A 24997-nucleotide genomic window follows, 5' to 3' on the forward strand; every position below is an offset into this window, starting at 1 on the left:
AATATTTAAATTATTAGAATAAACTAAATAGTTCTATACCTAACACATAAAACCAAATCTCCTTGTATGGTTGTACTATTCCGTACAAGAAATACACCTGCCTCTTTTTCTGCCATTAAAAGATCTGTTGCTTCTTGTCTGGTCATTGGTCCAAAATACCAACTATAAAAATAATCATAAATATGAGTATTTTATTTAAGAAAAATATCATTAAAATGTGTAATGCTTTAAAAAGTATTTTTCTTCAATTTCCAAAATATATATTCTTTAAAACAAGTATGTAAATTTAAATGTTTTAGTTAAAATTAAATGCATCATCATTAAACATAGTAACTTCAAAGTACCTCCAAATGATAACCTTGTTAAAGTTATAGTCTAGTGCAGTGTTCTGCAACCGGTGTGCCGTCACAAGGTGAAAGGTGTGATGTGAACTTTTACATGATTCTATTAATTTCAGGCTTTATTTATATATTTTTATCACAGTTGTTGTGTTTCTTATGCTTCTATTTCATTCACTAATGAAATAAGATGATGTTAAAGCATTAAAACACATATGTCGTCCCAGTACTCACTTATTCTTTTGGAGTTATATATTGGACTCACACAGATCTTAAGCAACTCCAAATGAAAACAAGAACAACACTCACTAAGCATGAACATCATCCTAAATCTGCCATAGAAAGATTAACCCTTTCACCTAAAAATGGCAAACATGGCCTGATTGACATAGTTAACCTTCACTACAAGAGTTTTTCTACAAGAAACAAGAAACATCACAATTACATAAGCTCTAGCAGACTCAAATAACACACCATTGAACTTACACTCACATCATACAGACTTGACACAACATATAAAAAGCATAGACACCATCAAGCAATCGTGGGCTCAAAAGGCACTCCATGGTAGGCATCCTTATGACCTGGCCCAGGATTTTGTTGAAAAAACTGCATCAAACAGCTGGTTAGATCGGGGATGCCTCTTTGGGGAGACGGAAGGATTCATGATTGCCATACAGGATCAGGTCATAAATACTAAAAACTACAGAAAACACATACTCAAAGATACAACATTCACAAATGACACATGCAGAAAATGTCACATCATGCCAGAAATTATACAACACATCACATCTGGTTGCAAGCTCTTGGCACAGACAGATAATTTACATAGACATAATCAAATAGCAAATACATCAAGAGCTTGCAGAGAAACACAAATTATTAGACATCCATGAACCATACTACAAATACATTCAACAGACAGTATTGGAAAACAACACGCATAAAATGTACTATGACAGAGCCATAATCACAGATAAAATAATGTACCACAGCAGACCAGACATCACACTCATTGACAAACACAATAAAATCACATACATTATAGACCTAGCCATTCCAAACACTCACAATGTACAAAACACATGCAGTGAAAAAATCAGCAAGTACACAGAACTCACCCAGGAAATAAAGCATCTACGGAGGATGGATAGGGTGCTTATTGTACTTGTCGTTCTCTCCTTTAAAGGTGTCATACCACACACGCTACACAAAAGCCTGGGAACATTAAAATTGAATAGAAACACACATCACATTACAGAAGGCCACTATATTGAATGCATGTCATATTGTTAGGATATTCCTGAATACACACACACACACACACACACACACACACACACACTGACACACTTATTTAATTTTTGTCTTGTTTCGGTTACTATGCCTTAACTCTGGTCCGGCATAGTACACAGCCATCGGTGTCAACTGAGTATAACTCATGAAACTCAACATAATAATAATAGGTTTATGGCATAACAAAATTCCACTAATACAGGTAGCCCTCAGTTTATGTCGGTTCAATTTACGCTGATTCACAATAACGCCGCTGCACAATTCGCGATTTTGCTGTGTAATTCCCCGATTTTCCCTATGCTAGACTGATTTTCATTTCAATGTTGATGTATTTACCGAGCCGCGACTATGTACATTCGTTAAAACAAAGATTTAATTGAATATATTTATTTTTTCTGTTTAATATTATTAGGTATGTATATATTTGCATTAAATTAATATTAAAATACTAAACGTTTAGATACCCACGAGTCAAGTTATCAAACTTAATAGTCCAATAAATGGCGTCCGAATCCATAGTGCCATTGAATTTATCCCATATCAGTTTGTTCAGGAAAACACCTTACAACGCGGTAGCACTTCCGGCGATCACAAACTATCGTTAGTGAGACAAATCTACTTCTCGTTGGCCAGACGATATCTACCTCTCCTTAATTTTCCCGCTCAAACTGACCTTACATATGCGCTACGGCGACCGGTGGTCGACCAATCAGTGTCTCCGCTCGTCCGTAGCTCTACGTCAGGTTAACGTATCCTTTCAACTATGGAAAGTTTGACGGTTGAAGTTTGTGAGTTAGACAATGATTGGGAGCGAAGTACGAATGTAAAAAGGAGCATCATCGTATCCATTCAATCATATTCCAAAATTCTCAATGAAAGAAAACAAAAATGTAAACAATTAAAGATGGATACTTTTTCCGAAAAATGTAAGAGATCCGAAACTAAAATTTTTAATAAAAACATTTAACTTTATTTTATGATAAAATACATTTTAAAAATTAAATTTATTGTACTTTGTATTATATTGTATTAATAAACAAAATTATTTGCATATTTTTCACTTATGTGGAACCTAACCCTATACCTCAGTGTAAATATGGGTTCGTTTTACGCCAATTCGATTTGCGCCAGCTTTTGTAGGAACGGAACTGCGGCGTAAACCGAGGGCTACCTGTAGTATCATATCATATGTTTTTGAGGGGCATAACATTTTGGTGTGCCGTGTTGAGTCATTTCGGGTCACAGGTGTGCCGCGAGTAGAAAAGGGTTGCGGAACACTGGTCTAGTAAACTACAGGATGATTCATTCATGATTACAAGTTATGTTATTCAAATGTGACTGTGCAATGTAAAACATACCCTGATTGTCCAAAACACCACGAAATAAAAAATTGTTCCATTCATGTTTCATGTGGAGATATTCCACATAAATGTTAAGTTCCAAATGAATCACCCTGTAGAACCATTGCCAAAGCACAGAACTAAAATTAATTCCTTAACACAACAGAATTGATTGAATGTGATAAGGAACTATATCATACGAATTTAAATTTCATATTTCTGGAATATGAAAGTTGTAAATGTAATTAGTTACCTTTTTTATTTGTAAACTCTGAATAACCAACAATTTTGTAACATTTGCACTGGAATAACTCCATTATAATTTTCATATTTAACAATGTCACAAATTAATAAAATAGTTATTCAGAATTTTCATTACTTAGATTTTATTTTTTATAAATTCCAGATTATACATAATTTTAAAGAAAGGAAAAAAAACACATTTGTAATCATATTTATAATTTGAAAATTTCAATAATTTATATATAGAAACATACAGGGATGTATAATAAATAGTTTTTTAATTAAGGATTCTAATGGGTTACTACATGAATATAGCTATAAATCTTAAAGGGAAAAAAGGCAATTCAAACTTTAACATAAGTAACAGATATCATAATAATATAAAACTATGAACATCTTTAAAATATAAAATAATATTAGCTCAAAATTAAAAAAGAAAGTTTATCTTAACATAACTTTTCTAAGACATTGACAAGATTCTTTAAATTTCAAATGATAAATAATTTTATTTTAATATAAGCTTATGCAAATTTAAACTCTAGATTATCAATTATATGGGAATAAAATTTCTTTAAGAATTGTTATTTTAGAGTTGCAATTATACATTTTATTCAACAATCATGAATTATATCTTCCTTATTCTATGTAACTTAAATAAAAAATGAAAGTGCAATGATTTTTATCACATTTAAGAATAAAGGGTATTTAAAGAAAAGATACTTATTAATTAAATAATACAGCAAGACATTTTTCAGTACAGTTGAAAATGCTCACCAATCTAAAATTCGAATGTAAAGATCGAGCTAATCAATGTTTAAGATTAACACCAAACTAAAGCTAAAATTCAAAATCCAATTTATTTGAATTTAACAAAAATGAGGCTTGCTAAAATAAATCCATCAAAAAAGTTGCATAACTTTCCCTGTGAGAGTTAAAAATTGTATGCAGTGCTATTATGAGATTTTATTTCAAAAAGTTTTTATATTATTAATTATTATAAAATAGCAAAAAGCTTAATTTTGACTTTTATAAAAAGTTGTAAATGCTAATAACAAATAAAATCTTCATTAAGTCTTGTCTATTTTTTTAGGTGTCCTGATGACAGAAAGTGATATAACAAACTTGAGATATAACACGACCCCTTCTATTTCCTCACTCCTTGATTTTAACCAGCAAAATTTAATAGCATCAATCTCCCTAATATACAAACATCCCTGCAAAATTTCAAAAATTTTTGAAAAAAGGCACAATAGTTATTAAGCTTCAGAGTGGAAGTACAAAATCATGCCCACTCACTTCTGTAACTTGTTACCAGTGTGTTACATGTAAAAAATACAATGGATGACGAATGTTTTTGAACTATTGCAAAGATAGTTTGAAATTTTTATGCAGGGATTGCCAATAAACATCAACTGCGGATAGCATACAGGATATGTCCGACAATCTTCAACATCTTCTGAAATAAAAAAGACCCTCCGGATCATACCATACTTTCTGATATAAACTCCATCCCACTTAAGGACAACAGTTGGGGCAAGGACTTGTTATATATTGGTTCTACCAAATGCTCCTTAAGTACCCGTGTAAGAGAACACCGAGCATACATTCAACATGGACAGCACACTACTGCCCTTGCCGTGTATGCAACTGATCCACACATCGAGGCGGAGTTTGACAAGGCCGAAATCATGGTCAGCACACCTCACCAGGACCATCTTAAATGGCTAGAAGCCATATCCATTTACAAAGCCATCTGAGAGACCACCTGCATCAACTGGAAGGAGGAGCTTAATCTGACCCTAGCCTTGCAGATCCTCATAGATGCCAACCCATAATTATATCCATCAGCGCACAATCGCAAATGCCCGGCAAAATGGATTTCGTCGAAATAACATTCAATTTCGTTTTAAATCTTCCATTCTGAAGCATTCAAAACCTATTTGATCTGAAGAAGAACTTTGCAATCATTCGAAAACATTTGTCACCCACTGTATTTTTTACACATAACACACTGGTAACAGGTTACAGAAGTGAGGATTTTACTCTGGTGTTGAAGTAAAGATGAACTCTGTATTTGTTAGTGTAGGGGGCATGATTGTCCCCTACACTAACAATCATACATATAGAAAAAACCATCAAATTTCTTGAAAAGTCAAGAAATGAATGCTTGACTTTTCAAGGTCCTGAGTCCAAAAATGTAAAAATCTTGGGGAGGTCATTTTTGTCCAATCTCTATACTTTCCCTCTGTTATATATCAGCTGAAAAAGTAAAAAGTAAACTTACAGCAACATAAAGGCATACTATTAATTTTTGTTCCTTTTGTTGTTATTGTACAAAAGCATACTATTCAAACATTCATGATAACATTTTGTAAGATTTAAGAAATTTATATTACAGGTAGGCCTCCTACAACGCAGTACCTTTTCAACGTGTTTTCGCTCCAACGCGGTTGGAAAAATGTGGAAATTTTCTTACTTATTACAGGTAAGCCTCCTACAACACGGTACTTTTACAACGCGGTTTACGGTATTTAGAAACGAATTATCTTCACATAACAGAAAAATCTCAACGGATCACGTGATACAAGCCGCAGTTCGGCATACACAGCTAAAAGTCTTTGAAAACAGCTGTTTGTGGACATTGGCATGTTAATCCCTTGAAAGTTTCAGGGGAAGACCGGTTTCTAGACAGATGTGCATCAGTTACCATAAACACTCAAATATATCACCAAATTTTCAATAATTTATACTCTTTCAATAAGTGGGAACCACAAAATGGTCCAAAATACAGTATAAACTTCTATTGGATGTATATTTTTAACAACATAGTGAAAGGAAGTTATTTTTTGCGATTTTTACTGCCCACAAAACTGATTGAAAAAATTTTAGCCATAACAATGCCGAATGAAAAGAAAGGACCGTTGTTAAAAAGGAAATTTATAAATCTTCAAACAAATATAGAAATTTTGGATCAAATTAAAAATCAAGAGCGTATAGCTGATATCGGTAGGCATTTTAATTTAAATGAGTCGACGATTCGGTCGGGAGAAAGGATCAGAAATTTGGTTGCATCCAGATCATCTATTCTTGTGAAAAATGTTGCTCATCCGAGAGCACCTATAATGGAAAAAATGGAACAGGAGCTAATATTATGGGTAGAAGATAAGAACAAGAAACGGTTGCCTTTAAATAAAACTGCACTTAAACACAAAGCTTTAAAAATATTTGATTATTTAAAACAAATGGGACAGTCGTCAGCTAATGAAACCAGTGTTAAATTCGTGGCTAACAATGGCTGGTTTGAAAAATTCAAAATTCATTCAAACGCCAAGTTTTTCTCTTTTTAGAACCAAATCCCAGTTTTTATATTAAGTTGATGTCTCCTATAACGCGATTTCCCACAATGCAGTATTTTCAAGGAATGTATCTACCGCGTTGCAGAAGGCCTACCTGTAGTTATTTTCAATCAAGTACATTTTTTGTTAATTTAGTTACATTAAAACATATTATTCAAAAAAATTAAAAGCAAAATTCATTTCAAAATTAAGTATTCTAAAAATTTACAGTTAAATACTTTTTAAAAATTTTGTTACATTAAACCATGAAATTGTTATTCAATTAGTAATAAGTAACAATAATTCTACTTATCATCCTTCTCTTAGAATAACAATTCATTTGTAAAAACTGCAGGCACAACTTCAATGACAACAATACAATTTTGTATACTTGAGTAAGTATACAAAATCAAAGAAATGACAAAAATAACCTCTTATCTGTGCTTTCATGCATTAGTTGGCACACCAAAAATGCATCTGCAAACTGCTTTGTCACAACTCCAACTTACTTTTAATACACTTAGCCTAACTGCACTTTATTTTTTTTGAAAAAAAAATATTGGAAATGTAATATAACATATTCTTGCAGAATACAAAATCTTATTTCTCATACCTACTGAATATAGTGAACAAATGCATCATTCCCCTTGATGGTACTGGTGCATCTAACATGAAATTCCAAACCAATGGATTAATTTTTTCTTAAAAATAATTAAGGATAATATTAAAAATGAAAGCAAAAATAAATTTCTAAAATTTTATAACAAAGAATTCTCACTTGTATTCAATTTTTATATACTTTGAATTCCTGCTTAGAGAGAAAATCAAAAGTGGAAAAATGTAAATATTAATCACCTCAGTAACTAAGGTTACTGAGGTGATTAATATTTACACTTTGAATTCCTCATTTGAAAGCATAATGCAATTAGCCTTTGTCATTTTATAGGCAACATGACAACTTCAACCCAACAGAGTGCAGTACAATGTTGGAATGCAACGTGTAATGCAATGCAGTGATTTAATTAATAAATAGCAAGAATAATTACTTACAATCCTTTTTGTCATAATAAAAATGACTAATTTTATTATAAAAAAGTTTGCTTTTGTTTTTAAATGCTTATTTTGGAAAATTTATGATGTAAAGGGGCACAGTGGTGGTTTTTAATGTGAAAATAAATAAATTTATAATAGACTTGAAAACAATTTATTTTAACGGGGTATAAGTAAATAGTGAACTTTATTAAACAACATCTAATGAGATGATTGAATATTTTTATAGTTCGAAATTTGATTGAAAATTTGTAATGCCAGTCTTTAATATAGGGTCTTTATAAAATAACTTTAGCATTTCCTACACAATTTAATAAATGAAAAATTTCATTTGAATTACAAGATGAAATGAAAGAACATATTTTCAATGTTTTTTCAGAAGTCAGTACATTTTGATATATGCTCCCTTCTTGGCCATACAACTGTCTGAACAATATTCTCTTTTCCCATATTTGCACACCAGCATGTTAGAGTACCATTGTGACTATCATGCCCATATAGTTGTAATGTTTTAAAGAGACAGGCGAATAGTCTTATTTGAGATAATGATGATGTTCTGTTGCCATTGAACAGTAACAACAGATTTACTTTTGATAAACCAAATCATACACCGCACTTTCTGGCAGACTGTCACCACGATACTGACACCACCGTGTGGTGTAGTGTTATTTTTACTCAACACCATATGTACCAGAAAAGCTGAAATTCTGAAGACATTGGAACATATTTCTAATATCTTATTTATAGAGATTAATATCAATTTTTGAAATATCAAAGTTATTTTGTGAAGACCCTGTACATGAAGAAGAAAGTAATCAAATTTAGTAAACTGTGTCACTACTGCTAGTTTTTATCATCAAATGTTTGCACTTCTTAAAACAATTTGAAAAATGCAGGCAGTATAAAAGTCAATGAGTGGATATTACATAGTTTAGGAAAAAAAATTTAATGATAATTTTTTATCCTGGTTCTAAAAACACAAGCTAAATGTTTACAATTACTTTCTCATTTGTCACTGTACCACATGACACCACTGCTCTGATTCTACTCAGAAATGTTGACAGAATATCATCAAAATTAAAACTTATTGATATAATTAATATATTAACACAGTGGCCTAAGAGTTTTGAGTTTTTTAAATAAGTTTAAATGTTCCTACCTCAATCATTTGTTTATGAAGAGAGAAATTATTGGTTTTTTATACAGGGTATATCAGAATGACATTTTAAAAATTTGGGGGATTGTAGAGGATGAAATTTTGAATGTTTTGATATAAGGAAACCATAGCCAGAAATGTGATATAAAGTTTCTACAGCACTTTGCACTTTGCAGTCAGTATGCTGAATAAAACAGCAGAATACAGTATTTATGACATGTTTTATTGACAAAACAGTAGAGTACAATCAAACTGTACATGGAATCAGTGGCTGCACTACTTTAGAGTAAATGTTCAATGTGACGACCACCAACTTCGTTACATAATGTGCAACGATGAACCATGTTTTGTCCGACACTCTGTAAGATGCCACGCTCCCTTCTGATAGTATTAAATGCTGTAAAGATGCGCTCCATAAGGCCATGAACTGTTCCAACAGGTGTTGTGTACACAATGGACTTTACATAATCTCAGAGGAAGAAGTCAAGAACAATAACATGACATCAATGGACGGAAGAGTAGCTACCAAAGTGAAGGGCGGTCAAGTACTTCCTACTGCTGTAGAAACTTTATATCACATTTCTGGCTATGGGTTCCTTATATCAAAATGTTCAAAATTTCATCCTCTACAATCCCTCAAATTTTTAAAACATCATTCTGATACAACTAGTATATAACATTGAATAGTATATCACTTATTGTAATCATCTTAAGATGCATCTATATTGATGGTGACAATCAACTGATAACGTTAAGCAGAGTAAATAAGATTGCAAATGGAATCCAATGTTAAAAGGATATGCTAAAGCAATAAAAAATGTATAACTTTAATAATAATAAATTTTAATAGTAATTCATCCAGTATATAACTGAAGTAACATATGCCAGCAATTTAAAGAACTAGTTAAGATTTATAACATGCAATTATTATTAGTTACTCTTACATCAGCTATATGTTGAGACTGATGGCATGAATAAGCATATACAGTAGAACCCCACTAATCCATCACCTTTGGGACTGGGGGTATGGTCGGAATGCAAAAAAGGTCAGATTATCAGAAAAAAGTAAAATAAACAATCTTCCCTTTGTCCAGTCTTTGTAGTACTGCTAATTTTTCATTTAATGAAAGAGTAACGTATTTACGTTTCACTCCTGACATGTTGAAAACACACACAAAACTGTACACGCACACACAATATAAAACATATACTGTAACGAACACAGAAGAACGCTATGGACGGTGAGTCACTGACGAGTCGGGACAAGTTTCTTGACTCCGACCACGGTCGGATTAACCGGAGTGACGGATTAGCCGAGGGTGGACTAGAGGGGTTCTACTGTAGCTTGAAATGCCTATCTAACTGAAGATAATGCTAACTATAACCAAAACTCTGATTACAATAAATCAGTGCATAAGTATATTTTAACTTCCATGTTTAGAGACATGCTAATTTGTATAATATTACATAACTAATAACTATCTAATTGCAATAAGTGGATTCTACTATATTTCAAAATATATTAATATAAATGCTAGAAATGAAAATACAGTAGGTGCCACTTTAAATTTTTGATTATATCAAAAAATTTATTTTTTAAATTTAACTAAATTGATATGTATTTTGTTTTATTCAAATGGCTTGAAATGAAGAACACTAAAAATAAAACAAGCAAAAGTATTCTTTAATATAAAAAGTTCATAACATTGTTCACCGTGTCATATACAGTAATACCTTGGTTTATGTCGATAATCCGTCCAAAAACCGAGGCAATTATTTCCATATAAATCAATGTAAATCCAATTAATTCATTCTAGACACTCCAAAATATATACCAAAAACACATTTTATAAAGAGAAAGGAAAGCAATGGAATTGGATTTATTCAAAATCTCAGCATCAATCCAGTGAGATGCTGCTGGAAGTGACACAACTGCTGGCGTTTTCTAGAGAACACAAACGATGACAGCTGGGAATTTTGGGAGAGAAAAACAATAAAAATGGCAAATGATGTAGACTTTCATGTTACGTTAAATTTATTTTTGAACTTATTTAATGAAAACAGCTTAATGAAAAAATGAGTACAGTAGAGCGTTGATTTTCCGAATCAATTGGGGACTGGGGTTGTCCGGATAACTGATATTTCGGATAACTGATTTACGTACGAAAAAATAGTTTAACGTATACAATGTCGAAATTTTTATCCGTTGCGTGTTGCTTCGCATTGAATTTTCGTCGATGTTAAGCCTAACAAAGACTATTGTATCGTTAAAAATTATTTTTTTATTTTGTACAAACAAAATAAATATATTGAAAAATATAAAAATAATAAAAAATTATACTTCAGATGTTAATTTAGTATCAAAAACGTAAAATGTTTGAGTAGCCCAAGACATAGCCAAAGATTGAAGCGCCACAGCACTGGCAAAAATTTAAATTTGCCGACTGGAATTCTTTCGGATGATTGACTTTCAGAAAATTGATGCTCTACTGTATTTTGAAAAGAGAAATAAGAATAAAGATTTTTAAAATTTCCATAGGAGTTTTAAATAATTAAATCAATTCTAAGATTACACTTTAACAACTAAAACAAATTATGTGATGCCTTACTATACTATTAAATATACTAGTATATTAAAATATTTTATTAATGTACTAACCGAATATTAATTTATTCAGGGTTTATTCATCAACAAATAAATTAAATTCAAAATTGTCAACGCAAAATAGAGCTCTTACGAGCCTCATGGTGACTGCCTTCGTTTGCTGGTGTATCAAGCACCAAAAAAAAAACATTTGCAGTTTTCTGGAAACATGCTGGCAGCACCAGAAGTCATCTGAGATTTTGAACAGAGGTGCTAACTGTGCTAAGATTTTGAATATGGCCATTGTTTGGCTGGATGTGTGGGATAATGCTCACACAATGAGAAACAATGCCGCACTGAGCAGGAAAACTTGTGTTTTCGCAAAATTAGCAGTGAAGCACGCCAACAAAATCTGAGACAAAATTTTCACAAAAAAAAATATAAATAAATAAATAAAAAACTGAAACAGACAATAACCAAAGTCAACGAAAACTGAGTTATTACTGTACTAATTTGCATTTTTAAATTCTATCAATGAGAAATCTTTAAAGTGTTTGCTTTCAAAAAATAATGAAATTCTTAAAATTCAATTATATAATACAATCACTGCCATAAAAATTAGCACACCAAGGAGTTGTTAGAATTGAACAAAATTGTAACTGTGTGAGTAACAGTGAGATAGGTGATTACAAAATGAAAAAAAAAGGATCATTTACTGCAGGAAACACTACAGATGAAAGGAGGTTCTTGTACCCTGTTGGGCCACCTCTAGATTGACACAATGTGATACGAGCGGTCATAAAGGCATACAGGTGCCATATGGTGTTCTGGAGCATCTCAATCTACAGTTGCTGCAAGAGTTCCTCTAATTTGTCCAAACTCCTACACTGTCCAACTTGGCATCCCAGGTGATCCCTGACATGTTAAATCAGTGGCAAATCAGGGAACCTGCCCAGTCCCCTGATTTTCCACCGATTCCCTGATTCCTGGACAGGCCAGAGAAATGTGACAATGTGGTAGAGGTAGTCCTGTGACACTCTTGATATGTCACAGGACTGCCTTCAGTAGTTGTCCCAATTAGGGTTTCTCAAACGGGATCCCGGTTGTTTTTTTTAACCCGGGAAATCTTGCAAATTTCTTAAAAATTCATTTTTTTCTTATTTTGTGTGAAGGTTGAGGAAATTTTGCAAACAGAAAGTATAATTAATTCAAACGGTGAGAATACATTAGTATTTATTACGAATAAAACACACCTCTAATAATCCAGCAAATAAAAATTAATAAAATAAAAACGTTTTCGTATTTGTATTTATTAATTTTAAACCTACTTATTAGTTTTTTAAATTTTTGCTTGTTATGGCATGTCACAAATGGTCAATAATCAATATGTGGCTTATTTGTGACAAGACTGAAAATTCTTTACTTGTCAGAACATGTAATATCTTGAATAATTGTGCTTATGCTGTCTTAATTTTAACAATGCCCAGTAGCTTCAATAACTGCATAATGCCAGGTTGTGCAAATTGGGCAAGGATACAAATGAGTATGAAGTCTGTAAGTATGAAGTTTTTCTTCATAAACCTGATTATTAAAGACAAATGAACTGCCAAATTATTGGGATATAAGTTTGATGTTTCTATTAAAGCAGCCAAGGTAGATAAATCAATACTAGAGAGCAAAAGAAGTACTACAATCTCAAAAACAAACTAGAAATTTTCCAGGCTACAGGCGAAAAAACACATAACGTGTTTAATGCATTTCAGAGAAGACAGAATTCCACTCAAATCAACTGAATCGGAAAAGGAATTCTCGGTAGCAGGACTTTTCATGACTAAAATAAGAATCAAATTGAGTGATCCAAGTATTGACCACCTTTGCATTTTAAAATCTTATTATAAAAATTCACAATAATATTTTGTATTATGTTTTATTTAAAAAAACGAAAATTACCTTTTAAATCAGAAGTTTGATTTAAGTTCATTTTTTTTTAATTTTCAACTCAATTCAAAGCATTTCTTTGTTGTTGTTGTATGCAGTTTCCAGCAAACTTTAATAAATTTTTTCTATGTAATTCAAAGGTAATTTTTATTATATATCTTACACAGCATTATTAATATGATTTTGGAGGTTACAGAACGTATTAAATTACTTTAAAAAATGAAAAATAATTATATCATTTGATTTCAAGATATTTTGTATATCTTAAAAATAATTCTATCCCAGGATCCCAGGAAACCGTTCACTTTTATCCTAGAATCTCGGGACAAGCAAAAGACTGGGAAATGAGAAACCCTAGTCCCGATGCTTTTGGAAACCCTCCATCACACCAGCTGTGGGGGATAATGTGCTGTGCCAAAGTGTAGTTATTTAATACAATCATTGCCATTTTTATGGCAATGATTGTATTAAATAATTGAATTTTAATAATTTCATTATCTTTTGAAAGCACTGGACAAGCTCCATGGTGAATGCCTCCAAACTTGAATATGGTCATCATCAGTGACCAAAGTGAATCTGATTCATCACTATAGATGATCCAGTTCCATTCTGTTTCAGTTCAATCCCATTGGGAGCAACATCACTCCAAGAAGACAGTGAGTGGCTGTCAATGGCAACAATGTAATTGCCATTGCAATACCAAATGTTCTTAACACAAGCACCTCAAAATAGTACAGACAGACACAGAGGCCTGTAATAATGGTGCTAACTGTGTCTAGATGATGTACAATGATACAGTAGGTTGCATGCATGCTTGTTGGAGTACCAGTAGTCCTCTCGGCTAGTGGTCTGCTAAGGGTATTCTGAGCCTGAGCACCATGTGTGCAAGCTATCTCGTCCATTGGACCCAACATCTCACAGTATTGTCATATTTTGTTCAATTCTGACAACTCCTTCTTGGTGTGGGCCTAGGTGGTGGACTATTCTGCAAGATGACCATCCAGATTCTCTCAACCTGATGATCCTTCCCTTCTCAAACTCAGTTAGTTGTTCATATAGTCTTTGAGATATAAAGGTATCCCTAGTGATACAGTGTCCCTCTGCAACAGATAAAATACAGACAGGATGCCTTGGCATGCTTTTTTTTATAAACCAAGGGAGACACACTTTAATGCCCTCTGCTGGCATTATGCAGTGAGCCATCACACTAACTCTAATCACTTCCATATCTGCTTGAGACTTATCTGCATGCCAAGTTTCACAGTGATACAACAACTTCTTGGTGTGTTAATTTTTATGACAATAAATGTATATACCAGAAAAAATTTAAGTGAAATTAGTATGGATTGGTATTTGTAACTTATGTGTAATTTACTATCTATCTGTATTTTAAATACTTAATTTCATTATTATAATATACTAGTATTAAATCAAATATGATGAAGTTTAATTTTATAATCATCCTTGGAAGATGTTTTTGCTGTAATTATTTCATATTCTAGATTTAAATCTAAACTGTTATTCAAAAATCTTCTAATCTGAATACCGGTATTCTGATAAAATCGCACTTACTAAACCTTTATTGTCCGGTACTTTAAACTATTCGTAAAAACAAATGTTTTCGGCCTCAGACGAGGTCTTCTTCAGGTTAAAATAAACTGTTATGTCGTATCACTTAATTTTTAGTTGTTAAACATCTGATATTGGACCATTTAAAAATATGCAAACCATATTTGAGAATAGCATCTTATAAATGTTGATAATCTGGGAATTCATTTGGCATGAAATAGGTAACCAGTAGTTATATTATGATGATTTATTCAATATCTAAATGCTTTTTGTATAGCAGAAAAACAAAATAATATTGTTATAATTATTAGAATGATGACTAATGAAATAGATTAATTTCAGATATAAAAGAATTGCACTATTTGTCTTTATTACAAGCCAAATGTATTTTGGGAATAATTAACACTTATTGAAAGACTTTGCTTTTAGAAATGGCATGGACATTTTTTGGCTACTTACTAATATTTACAAACACCCACTCTAAACACAATTTAATGCAGTAATATTTCTTTATTGTAACATTTTCAATCATCTTAAACAATCTTCTTCAAGAAAAATAACATTATATAAAAAATATATATCAAAATTTGTTCTATCAATAGCATTCCATAAATCAAATACATTCTAGAAAACTGTTAGGCATTTGTTCTTTTAGAACATTATTTTTCCTGAAAAAGAGCACTTGAGACAATCAAAAATGTTAAAATAAAAAAATCTTACTACATAAAATGGTTTTTAGAGTGGATATTTGTAAAATTGTAGTTTTTATAGGAATAACAAGTACTAATATTTACAATAAGAATAATGTATTCTATCCTATTTAATTTTCAAATAAATAATTTTTAATTGTCAAAAATATTGAAATTGTCCAAAGACCCAAAAGATTACATTGTCCAAACCAAAGACATTATATTCATTATGAATATATTATTCACCAATATTAATTATGAACTAGGCCTATTCATTGTGAATAACCAAAACTTTAGTAATGAAATAATCTATGATTGATACTAATACAATTTTTATCAAATATATGATTGTAAAAATGTTTATAATTTATTGTAAAATCATAAACATTTTAAATAGACAAAACAAATTCAATAAGGTTATAATTTATTTGATAAATATTATTTTTCAATCAAATTCTTTCTAGTATCCACTAAATTTTAAGCAATTTATTTAAAAATTTTATTCTTTATATCAGTTTGTTATAAAGTGCATTACATAAATATAATCATTTGTATTTCCTGCATAGTCTTTGCTTTCCACCAAACTATTAAACAGGAAACATAATCATCTCCATGACTCTTCCTCATACTTCTAACCAGTTTATGCCATTCATTTTAATATGCTTAGCTCTAAGATAGAGCTTTGAGCTTAGTTTTGAAAATGTTTATCAATTAAAAAAATTACCAAATTAAAATTCTTAATGATCCAGATGTTCTAATTACTTTTTAGAATTATTATAAATAAAAACTCCTGCATCAATTTATTCTTCTAAAACTGCTTTTTATTTTCACTGTTGTCTTTGAAGATGAATTGTAGAAACCTGAAAGTACATATTTTTTTTATAAACTCTTTCTGTCCTGTGGGCACTAAGGAGACCTTTCTTTCAGTAAGCCCATTATAGATTTGGCTGGGTCTCCAATGAGGCAGCTCAGTGGCAAAAGACAGAGTTCAATTTATCCAGAGAGACCACCCTAAAAAATTCCTATGGTTTTTCAACCTATCTAGATTTGATCCAAGGTCCACAAGAGTGGTTATCATTTTAACTGTTTGGCCATCTGGCCATCAATCCAAAAGTTCTTGGATGACAATGATGTGAATTTCAGAAAAACAGTTTTGGGTAAGTAAATTGTAATGTGAAATGATAACATTAAGATTTAATTTAACAAATACTATTATTAAAATGGTGAACCTTTATTTCAATCTATTAAACAAAAAATTGATGAGAATTGTATTATTAATCAAGTTGTTTGTGAATAGGTTCTATTAAAGGAATGTTCAAATATAATTTTGGATATATGCAATCTACATCAACAACAGTGGTCAGTGGTCAATAGTTTAACCCGTCGGCAGTAAATGAGGCAAATTTCCATCCTGGGTGATCATGTGAAACTGGCGAAGGATGGGTATATCCATTAAAAAATTACTTGAAATACCTGGAGCATTTCATGTAGTCATAGAATTTTCACAAGTAATTAGATTCTCCAACTATGTTTTGGAATATTCTTCAATTCTTGAGAAATTACAATAAAAGAGAGAAAATTAAATTAAATATGAAATTTTAGAAAGCTATTTATCAACATAAATTGAATTTAAACTTTCTGCCATCATCTGATTGGTTACGTTATTACATATATATTATAATTCTGAATATCATTTACCCGGAGTTATCTAAGAAAAGATAGCATTACATTTAACACAATTTGAACACAATACAGATCATAATGTCTTTTTATAAAAATGTCATTCTATTGAAAAATACGTAAGAAGTTAACAAAATTACATCGAACACAGTAATAGAAAAATATTTGCAGCACAATATAATATTCAGAAATTAACAAAACATTGAAATTATACATAAATATATAAAATTTGATTAAGAAAAAATTGATTTAATTGTAAAATAATAATTCAAAAGTTGGAATATTGTTCTTCAAAAACTATATTGAAGTTTACAAACATTAGTTGTAAATATGAGGGCTGTTTCTTTTTCAACCTCCAATGGTCCATAAAACAAAGAAAAATGTAAATAACAAAATGAATTTATTACCAAAAGTTAAGTACAAACATGGTTACTTTTGACATAATCACTGTGAAAATTGAGGCATTTGTCTATCTATGGGCAAGCTTTGAAATCCCCTCTTTGTACAATGTTGCCGCCAATGACTCTAGACGGCCTTAATGTTGTTTTGAAGTTCATCATTAGTCTCAAACCTCTGCCCTGCTAGCCACGTTTTCAGTTCAGGAAAGAGGTGGAAGTCTTCACACATTAAAACGTTCCAAGCTGGGTGGAAGTCTTCACCACCTTTAAACACTCAGTGTAAAGCTCCAATTTAGTGCCAAGCGACTTCCACCTCTTTTCTGAACTGAAAACGTGGCTAAGAGAGCAGAGGTTTGAGACCTAATAACGATCTTCAAAACAATGTTAGGGCCCATCTCAAGTCATTGGCATTAACATTCTATGAAGAGGGAATGGAAAAGCTCATCCACAGATATGACAAATGCCTCAATCTTCACAGTGATTATGTCAAAAAGTAACCATGTTTGTACTTAACTTTTGGTAATAAATTCATTTGGTTATTTACACTTGTTTTTGTTTTATGGACCATTGGAGGTTGAAAAAGAAACAGCCCTCGTATGACTGACTTCTAAAAGAAAGACAGTTACAGAATTATTTTATGAAACAATTAATTGTGTTCTTTTTTAAAGTTATTACAAATAAAACTGAAATTATTATATAAGTATATAATCTCTCATCATCATCCTTTTTTTTAAAAACAAAATAAACAAAAATCAGGCAAACTATTCTTAGGACCACTATCTGTAGTTTGCATATAAAATTTGTGATTTTTTTAACAGCAATTTTAACTACTGCTATATTATCGTTATAGTTTTTTAATCGTGTACTGTGATACAAGACTATTTCCAACTGAATTGACTATGATCTTCAAAATCAGAAAATTGCAAGCAAATGTAAGTTTTCATATATAATGTTTATCTAATTAGTTACTTAAAATTAAATTGAGGAAAAAAAAAAAAGCTTAAATCTAAAACAACTGAATTTAGGCTTAATGCTAAGCCTAGTAAACAACACAGACGTAACAATATTTCGTGTTTATGCATATTATTAAAGTAGCAAGTTATTTTCGAGTTTCGATCTGTACTTACCTGTTTTTATCGTATGGATCGAAACTCGCAGCCATTTTACTGTATAAAACGTGCTTTCCCGCTCGAGATGCCAAGAAGCGTACTCCACAGCACTTAACTATAGAACTAAGAATGGCCAACGCCTTCTTCTGGCCGAAAGCCAGGCAGACTTATGACTTACTTACAATTAAAATCATAAATATCTATAAAAACGCATTAGAAAATGTTATAAATATTAATGTTTCGGTTTAAAAATTGTATATTTAAATGGCAAAAATATATTAAATAACGATCTTTTTATATTTAAAGAAAAAAGCCTTTTTTTGTTAAATAAATATAATTAAATTTCAGAAGAAAAATATTAATTGTATTTCTGTAAAATTGGTTTAGATAATTTAAATTTTTTAAATAATACAAGAAATTTTCTGATATCAAATGATGCTGAAAAAAAAAGGAACTATTTCATTTCCTGTCATCTATTCCTGAGTTAAAAACAATAGAAAATTTAATTGTATTGAAATTCCTTTCATTTTGATAGTGTTAATTAAAAATAATAATCTTTCTTTCTTTATATAAATATTTTCAGTAAACTAAATTTTTTCACGAATTTAATAAGTAGACAAACAACAATATTTATATAATAATTTTGAATTATTAATTATATACATTTAATGCTTATAATACATTAAGAAAATACTTCGAGATAAATTTTTCGTAAATATATTAACGTTAATATTTAAAAATATATAATACAATATATTTAAAATGACAATATTTTTTTTTATTCCTAAAATATATTTTTAATAGAGTAAAAAGTAGTTCGTTTTTTTTATCGATTTAGTGAATAAATAAAAATATTAAATACAACTTTAATAAAATAATTGTGAAGGAAAGGGAAGATATAGCTGATAAATTAAAAATAATCTTTTTAAAATCGAAAGTAGATAAGAATGTTTTAGTAAAATTAAAACGTCTTATTTAAGCGTGATTCTAGTTGATACTCTCTTTACGATGCATTCTAAATTTGGATCTATAGTTGTGCAATGAATGTGTTCCAAAATTTCCTTAGTGTTACTTCATAAAAAATTCAGGACAACTGTTTTAATTCTGCTATTGTAATCGCTCGTTTCTTCTAAGATAATAAATAAATATTTTATGATGTAAGAATTGTGATATACAAACTGCACAATAGTAAAATTATTTTTTATATAAATATATGATGCATAATTTTTACAGGGAGAGAAGTGTAAATGCGTGTATTAAATAAATATTTCAATTGTTAAATTTGAATTTTAATGTTATTTTATTTATAATTAACATATTGGATCAAATATTCCAATTTATTTATTTAATAGTTGTATATATGATATGTTGCCTTTCGGACTAAGAATCCGCCTTTAGAAGCAACTGTCAGTCTCCAGCCTGAACTAGAAAATTTCCGCCTTTTTGGCTAACATAACTCTTTTAATGCATCGTCTTCACGAACGTGGATTTACGACCAATACTAAAAATTCCAAGTTGACTTGTATTCTCTTAAAAATTGTCCATTCAACCAACATTAACATTGTTTTAGATCAACGTTACCATACACATGCGAGAATTTCAATGGAAGCTTTAAATTAAATTGAAAAGAATTAAGTTTTTCCTAAAAAATTTCCACGTACTGTATAAAATTTTGTCTCAAAACGTGATAGATATACGAGAGCTTCCGCTCTTTGGCACCAGAATGCCGACTTGAAAGAAACCCCGCGTTTTTTTATGCAGCGAGAGTGTAGCGAAATGACGTCACGAGCAGTATTGGCCAATTAGAAACCAGTTTCAGTGTGTTCGCTGTAAAGCGCTTCTCGAGCGCTGCATAAAAAACGCGAGGTTATTGTATCTAAGTCACATGCTAAAATCACATTCTCAAAGCTATCAGGAATTACTTATTTTTGTAATATTTTTTCTATAGATAATTAGTTTTTTATATAATACTATGTATAGTACAACATACTATTACTCTGTATTCTACAGTACTTTTTTACTATTAGTAATATGTCAAATAGGAAAAGCCAATATTATAAACCTATTACAGTATTGTGATAAGTGAATAAAGCTTGAATAAATTCTTAGAATTGTCGCAAGTTTGGTCTACAATCTTTCTACAAATTGTGTTTTTATTTTTTTAGCCTTTGTATTCAAAATTTCCTAGCTAGCAAGTCAACCTCTTCTAAAATCTAAGGTTGGCAAGTATGACATACTGTATACAGTAGAGCGTCGATTTTCCGAATCAATTGGGGACTGGGGTTGTCCGGATAACTGATATTTCGGATAACTGATTTACGTACGAAAAAATAGTTTAACGTATCCGATGCCGAAATTTTTCTCCGTTGCGTGTCGCTTAGCGTTGAATTTTCGTCGATGTTAAGCCTAACAAAGACTATTGTATCGTTAAAAATTATTTTTTTATTTTGTACAAACAAAATAAATATATTGAAAAATATAAAAATAATAAAAAAATTATACTTCAGATGTTAATTTAGTATCAAAAACGTAAAATATTTGAGTAGCCCAAGATATAGCCAAAAATTGAAGCGACACAGCACTAGCGAAAATTTAAGTTTGCCGACTGGAATTCTTTCGGATGATTGACGTTTCGGGTGATTGACTTTCGGAAAATCGACGCTCTACTGTATTTGAATTAATATTATGTTTCTTGTTCGACTATTAATTAATTATCTGAGCACTATAAATAGCTCTTTTTAGGACTTATCACACACTATCGAGAACTCACTCAGAGACTGATGAACTTATAACTTATAAGTATTTTTTTGTAACCACAATACTGAATGCATTTTGGGCAGATAAGCTGTCCCTCTTCAGCCGTTACAATCACTAAATTACAAGCCTGTAATCTATAATTGTAAATCCATATATCTTATATCAACAACTTTCCATTAACCATCTGGGTTACACTAAGGCGCTAGATAACCCAGGTATGCTCATCCGCCATGTTGGTCCTTAGAAAGCTGACGACTCTCGTAGAAGTTCAATAGAAGAGACACGAAAATAATCATAAATTCAACTGTATCTTTAGATTTTGCAAGGTCGAAATGATAAACTTTGCCAAAATTTAGTTCAACTAGTTATAAAATACAGCTAAATTTAAAAATCTTGGAATATGACGTCAAAAGGACCAATATGGCTGCACACGTGACGGAAGCGTATGAGCATACCTAGGTAATCTAGCGCCTTAGGTTACACGAAATATAAAGAATTTTAATTTTCAGCCGTTTAATTTATAACTATATGAGTGTTTACTGGAGGCATGATTAACTTAACGCAAACTGACATTCGGACCGTTACGATATGCATTTTGAAACTTCTAACTTGAAAATAACTGATAACAAGTGGGCCGTAGGTCTTTTTGAGTAAGAGGGACTTTTTTTCAAGCCTATTGCCTAATTATGGGCCTGGCGTTTAACTAGACCCACAATGAGGCGGCCAAATGATAAAGGACGGGAAACCGACATATCCGAGAGAGACTACCTTTCAAAAATCTCTTGGATTTTTAGACCACCCGGACTTGTTACCAGAACAAGTCCGGGTATCCAGCGGCGATTTGATATGAAAAACGTGAATTAAACATTTTCTTCCTTTCCATATGGAAATTTTGACCTCTGTTTTATTTTCCGGTGAATAGTTCGGAATAACGGAAACAATCAAAATTAATATTTAAAAATTGCTATATTTAGAGCTTTTTCAGCAGAATGAGTATACTTATCCAATTGGATTTTTTTTTACTCTTTCCGCCCTGTGGACACTAAGAGGGCCTCTTAAAGCAGGCCCATTATGGGTTCAGCCAGGCCCACAATGGGGTGACCGGGTGGTGATGGATGATGCCCGACATATCAGAACGGACCACCCCCGAAAAATTCGATCCCGGATCCCTCAGAACGGCAGGCTGCCACCTTGATCGCTCGTCCATCCGGCCTCCTCCAATTGAATATCAAATACGATGTTTATGTATATATGAACTAACATAGAGTTTTCTTATTATTTGCTAAAAATTCACATACGAAGTCTAGTAAAAATTTATTTATTTTCCAATAATTTCTTGTTCCAGACCTCTAATAATACAGGTATTCTCCCCAGGAATTTTTCTGGGAGGTGATCCGATCGTATATGTCGGTCCGGGTTCCTTACCACCAACCTCCCCATTGTGGGCCTGTCCGAACCCATAATAGGCTTAGTATAAGAGACCTTTTAGTACCCACAGCGCGGAAAGAGTCTAAAAAAGTACCCATAGGGCAGAAAGAGAAAAATTAAAATTTTTTTTAATATGAAATTGATTAACGAAATTTGTGTTATAAATTATTTATTTTGATGATTGCGCTAATATTATTTTACAAATATTTAAATTTTAAATAAATAAATATTATTGATTTAAAAAAAAAGAAAGAAAGAAAAGAAAAACCTGTGGGGATGTTAGATATTATCAACGATGCTGTTGCTATAGCAACTGTTACAGAAACGGTAGTAATGTATACTTTAAAAGGCCAAAAGATTTAACATATTTTTAACACTTGAGAGTTTCAATGTAATCTATATTATATAAAATTAAATAATATGTCTTTCGTATTCAGGATATATAATTCAAAAAGGTAACTTTTGAATTTCTTATTAACAGAAGAAAATCTATAAAAATAAAATACAGTTTTGTTAGTATTATCCACTGTTGAAATAAAACACCTTAAAACAATGAAAGCGAAAAGATAAGCGTGTTAAAGTGTTTGTAATTTGTTTTCTCTTGTAGCTCGTCTTCAAATTCACCATTTATAAATATATCGTCAAACATTTTATAACGAGAGTGAACAATTACAAAATGAACAAACAACGTAAATAGTAACATACTGTATTTTGATTTTGTATACTGTAAAATTTCCTAAATATAAGTATTAAATTTTATAGTTAATTTTTACGAAGAATTTATTAAATATTCATCAATAAAACACAAGTTATTTTAAGCATATCTTAAGAATGTAAACCTTTAAAAAGGAAGGAATAAAAAGACACTTTTTAAATGTTCATTCCTCAGATATGCTATTTGAATGATTACAATTTGTCTTTAAAATATTTAAAAGTTTTTTTGGATAATCATTTAATTTTTTGCATTTCATAAAAAATGCATGTTTGATCCATTAATTTTCTATGATTTAAGAAAGATCAAATAATATTTTGAGTTATGTAAGATAGTCAATATAAAATTATAACTTGAAACCATTTAATAAGAAATTATTTTTATGACAGATTTCTATTTAATAATACTGTAATTAATTTTCAAAACTAATGTAATTTAACTCATTGTTAATTATATAAAAAAAAAACTAAAATGTAAATTATTGCAAAACGACTATTACAACTATTGTTCTGTTAACTATTTTAATAATGTATATTCTACTAAATTAAAAATGTACTTCCCCCTGTAACAGGGAAAAATTTCCTTTTGCAAAATAAAGTTTTGATTGAGTATAATTAATTTTCAAAACTGGTTTTATGAAAATATGTTTAGATGGCATTGTAGTGTTGACTATAGTATAATTTGACAAAATTTAACATTCTGATCCAATAAAATTAATCTATTTATATAAAACAATGTCTGTTTCCTACATGCTTCTAAACATTTTGACTGATCTGGACAAAATTTTTCAGAGTTCTTTTCTAGAATTTTGCAGAAAATACAGCTTATCATAAAACCTGGATACCCACCTCTTCATTCTGATTACACCATTAACATTATGTTATAAAAAAAATTTCTGATAAGTTTAACATTATCTAAGTAATCACACAATGCACAAAACCAACACCAGCACTGTGAAAAGAAAACTTTACTAATGTTTTTGTCTATATAAAAATAGACATCATCGGGTAAAAATGATATAGATCAAAACGACTAACAAAAATCATTATTACACAATGTTTATTTAAGTAAGCATTGTGTAATAATTGATGATGGTACTGTATGGTACATGAATTGCATTTTTAGTGATGATTTCAAAGAGTATATATAGGGTCTTCTGGATTTGGAAGCTTTGCCAAAGCAATACTGTTGATTTGAGTTAGCCTAAATACCTAAACTTTTAACATGGATTTAGTTTCTATATTTGACCTTATTATGTTTTTCCTGGGCATTGCTTAGGCAAAACATAATACATTACAATTTTCTATATAAATAATAGAGTATTTAATAAACTATTAGTCTGAAAATTTAAGTAATTTTGCAATTTAAAAAT

At 30.7% G+C, this 24997-nt stretch overlaps 2 protein-coding genes across 4 annotated transcripts in view; one reads left to right on the forward strand and one right to left on the reverse strand.

Annotated features, from left to right (window-relative positions):
* Nucleotides 1-18898, reverse strand: part of LOC111641120 (adapter molecule Crk-like) — a 37320-nt gene extending 18422 nt beyond the window's left edge. For both annotated transcript variants that reach the window (XM_023387251.1, XM_023387244.1), the window contains exons 1-2: nucleotides 18747-18898; nucleotides 40-162 (exon numbers count right to left, since the gene is read on the reverse strand). In XM_023387251.1, the coding sequence (XP_023243019.1) occupies nucleotides 40-162; nucleotides 18747-18781 (158 nt within the window). In that variant the 5' untranslated portion in view covers nucleotides 18782-18898. The remainder of the gene's footprint in view (nucleotides 1-39; nucleotides 163-18746) is intronic.
* Nucleotides 18899-23206: 4308 nt separating this feature from the next.
* Nucleotides 23207-24997, forward strand: part of LOC111641137 (UDP-N-acetylglucosamine transporter-like) — a 30166-nt gene continuing 28375 nt past the window's right edge. For both annotated transcript variants that reach the window (XM_023387270.1, XM_023387261.1), the window contains exon 1: nucleotides 23207-23368. The gene's annotated coding sequence lies outside the window, so the exon portion shown is untranslated. The remainder of the gene's footprint in view (nucleotides 23369-24997) is intronic.

The sequence above is a fragment of the Centruroides sculpturatus genome, unplaced genomic scaffold, assembly GCF_000671375.1.
Source record: "Centruroides sculpturatus isolate CEXI.00-Female unplaced genomic scaffold, Cexi_2.0 scaffold101, whole genome shotgun sequence".
Lineage (NCBI taxonomy): Eukaryota > Metazoa > Arthropoda > Arachnida > Scorpiones > Buthidae > Centruroides > Centruroides sculpturatus.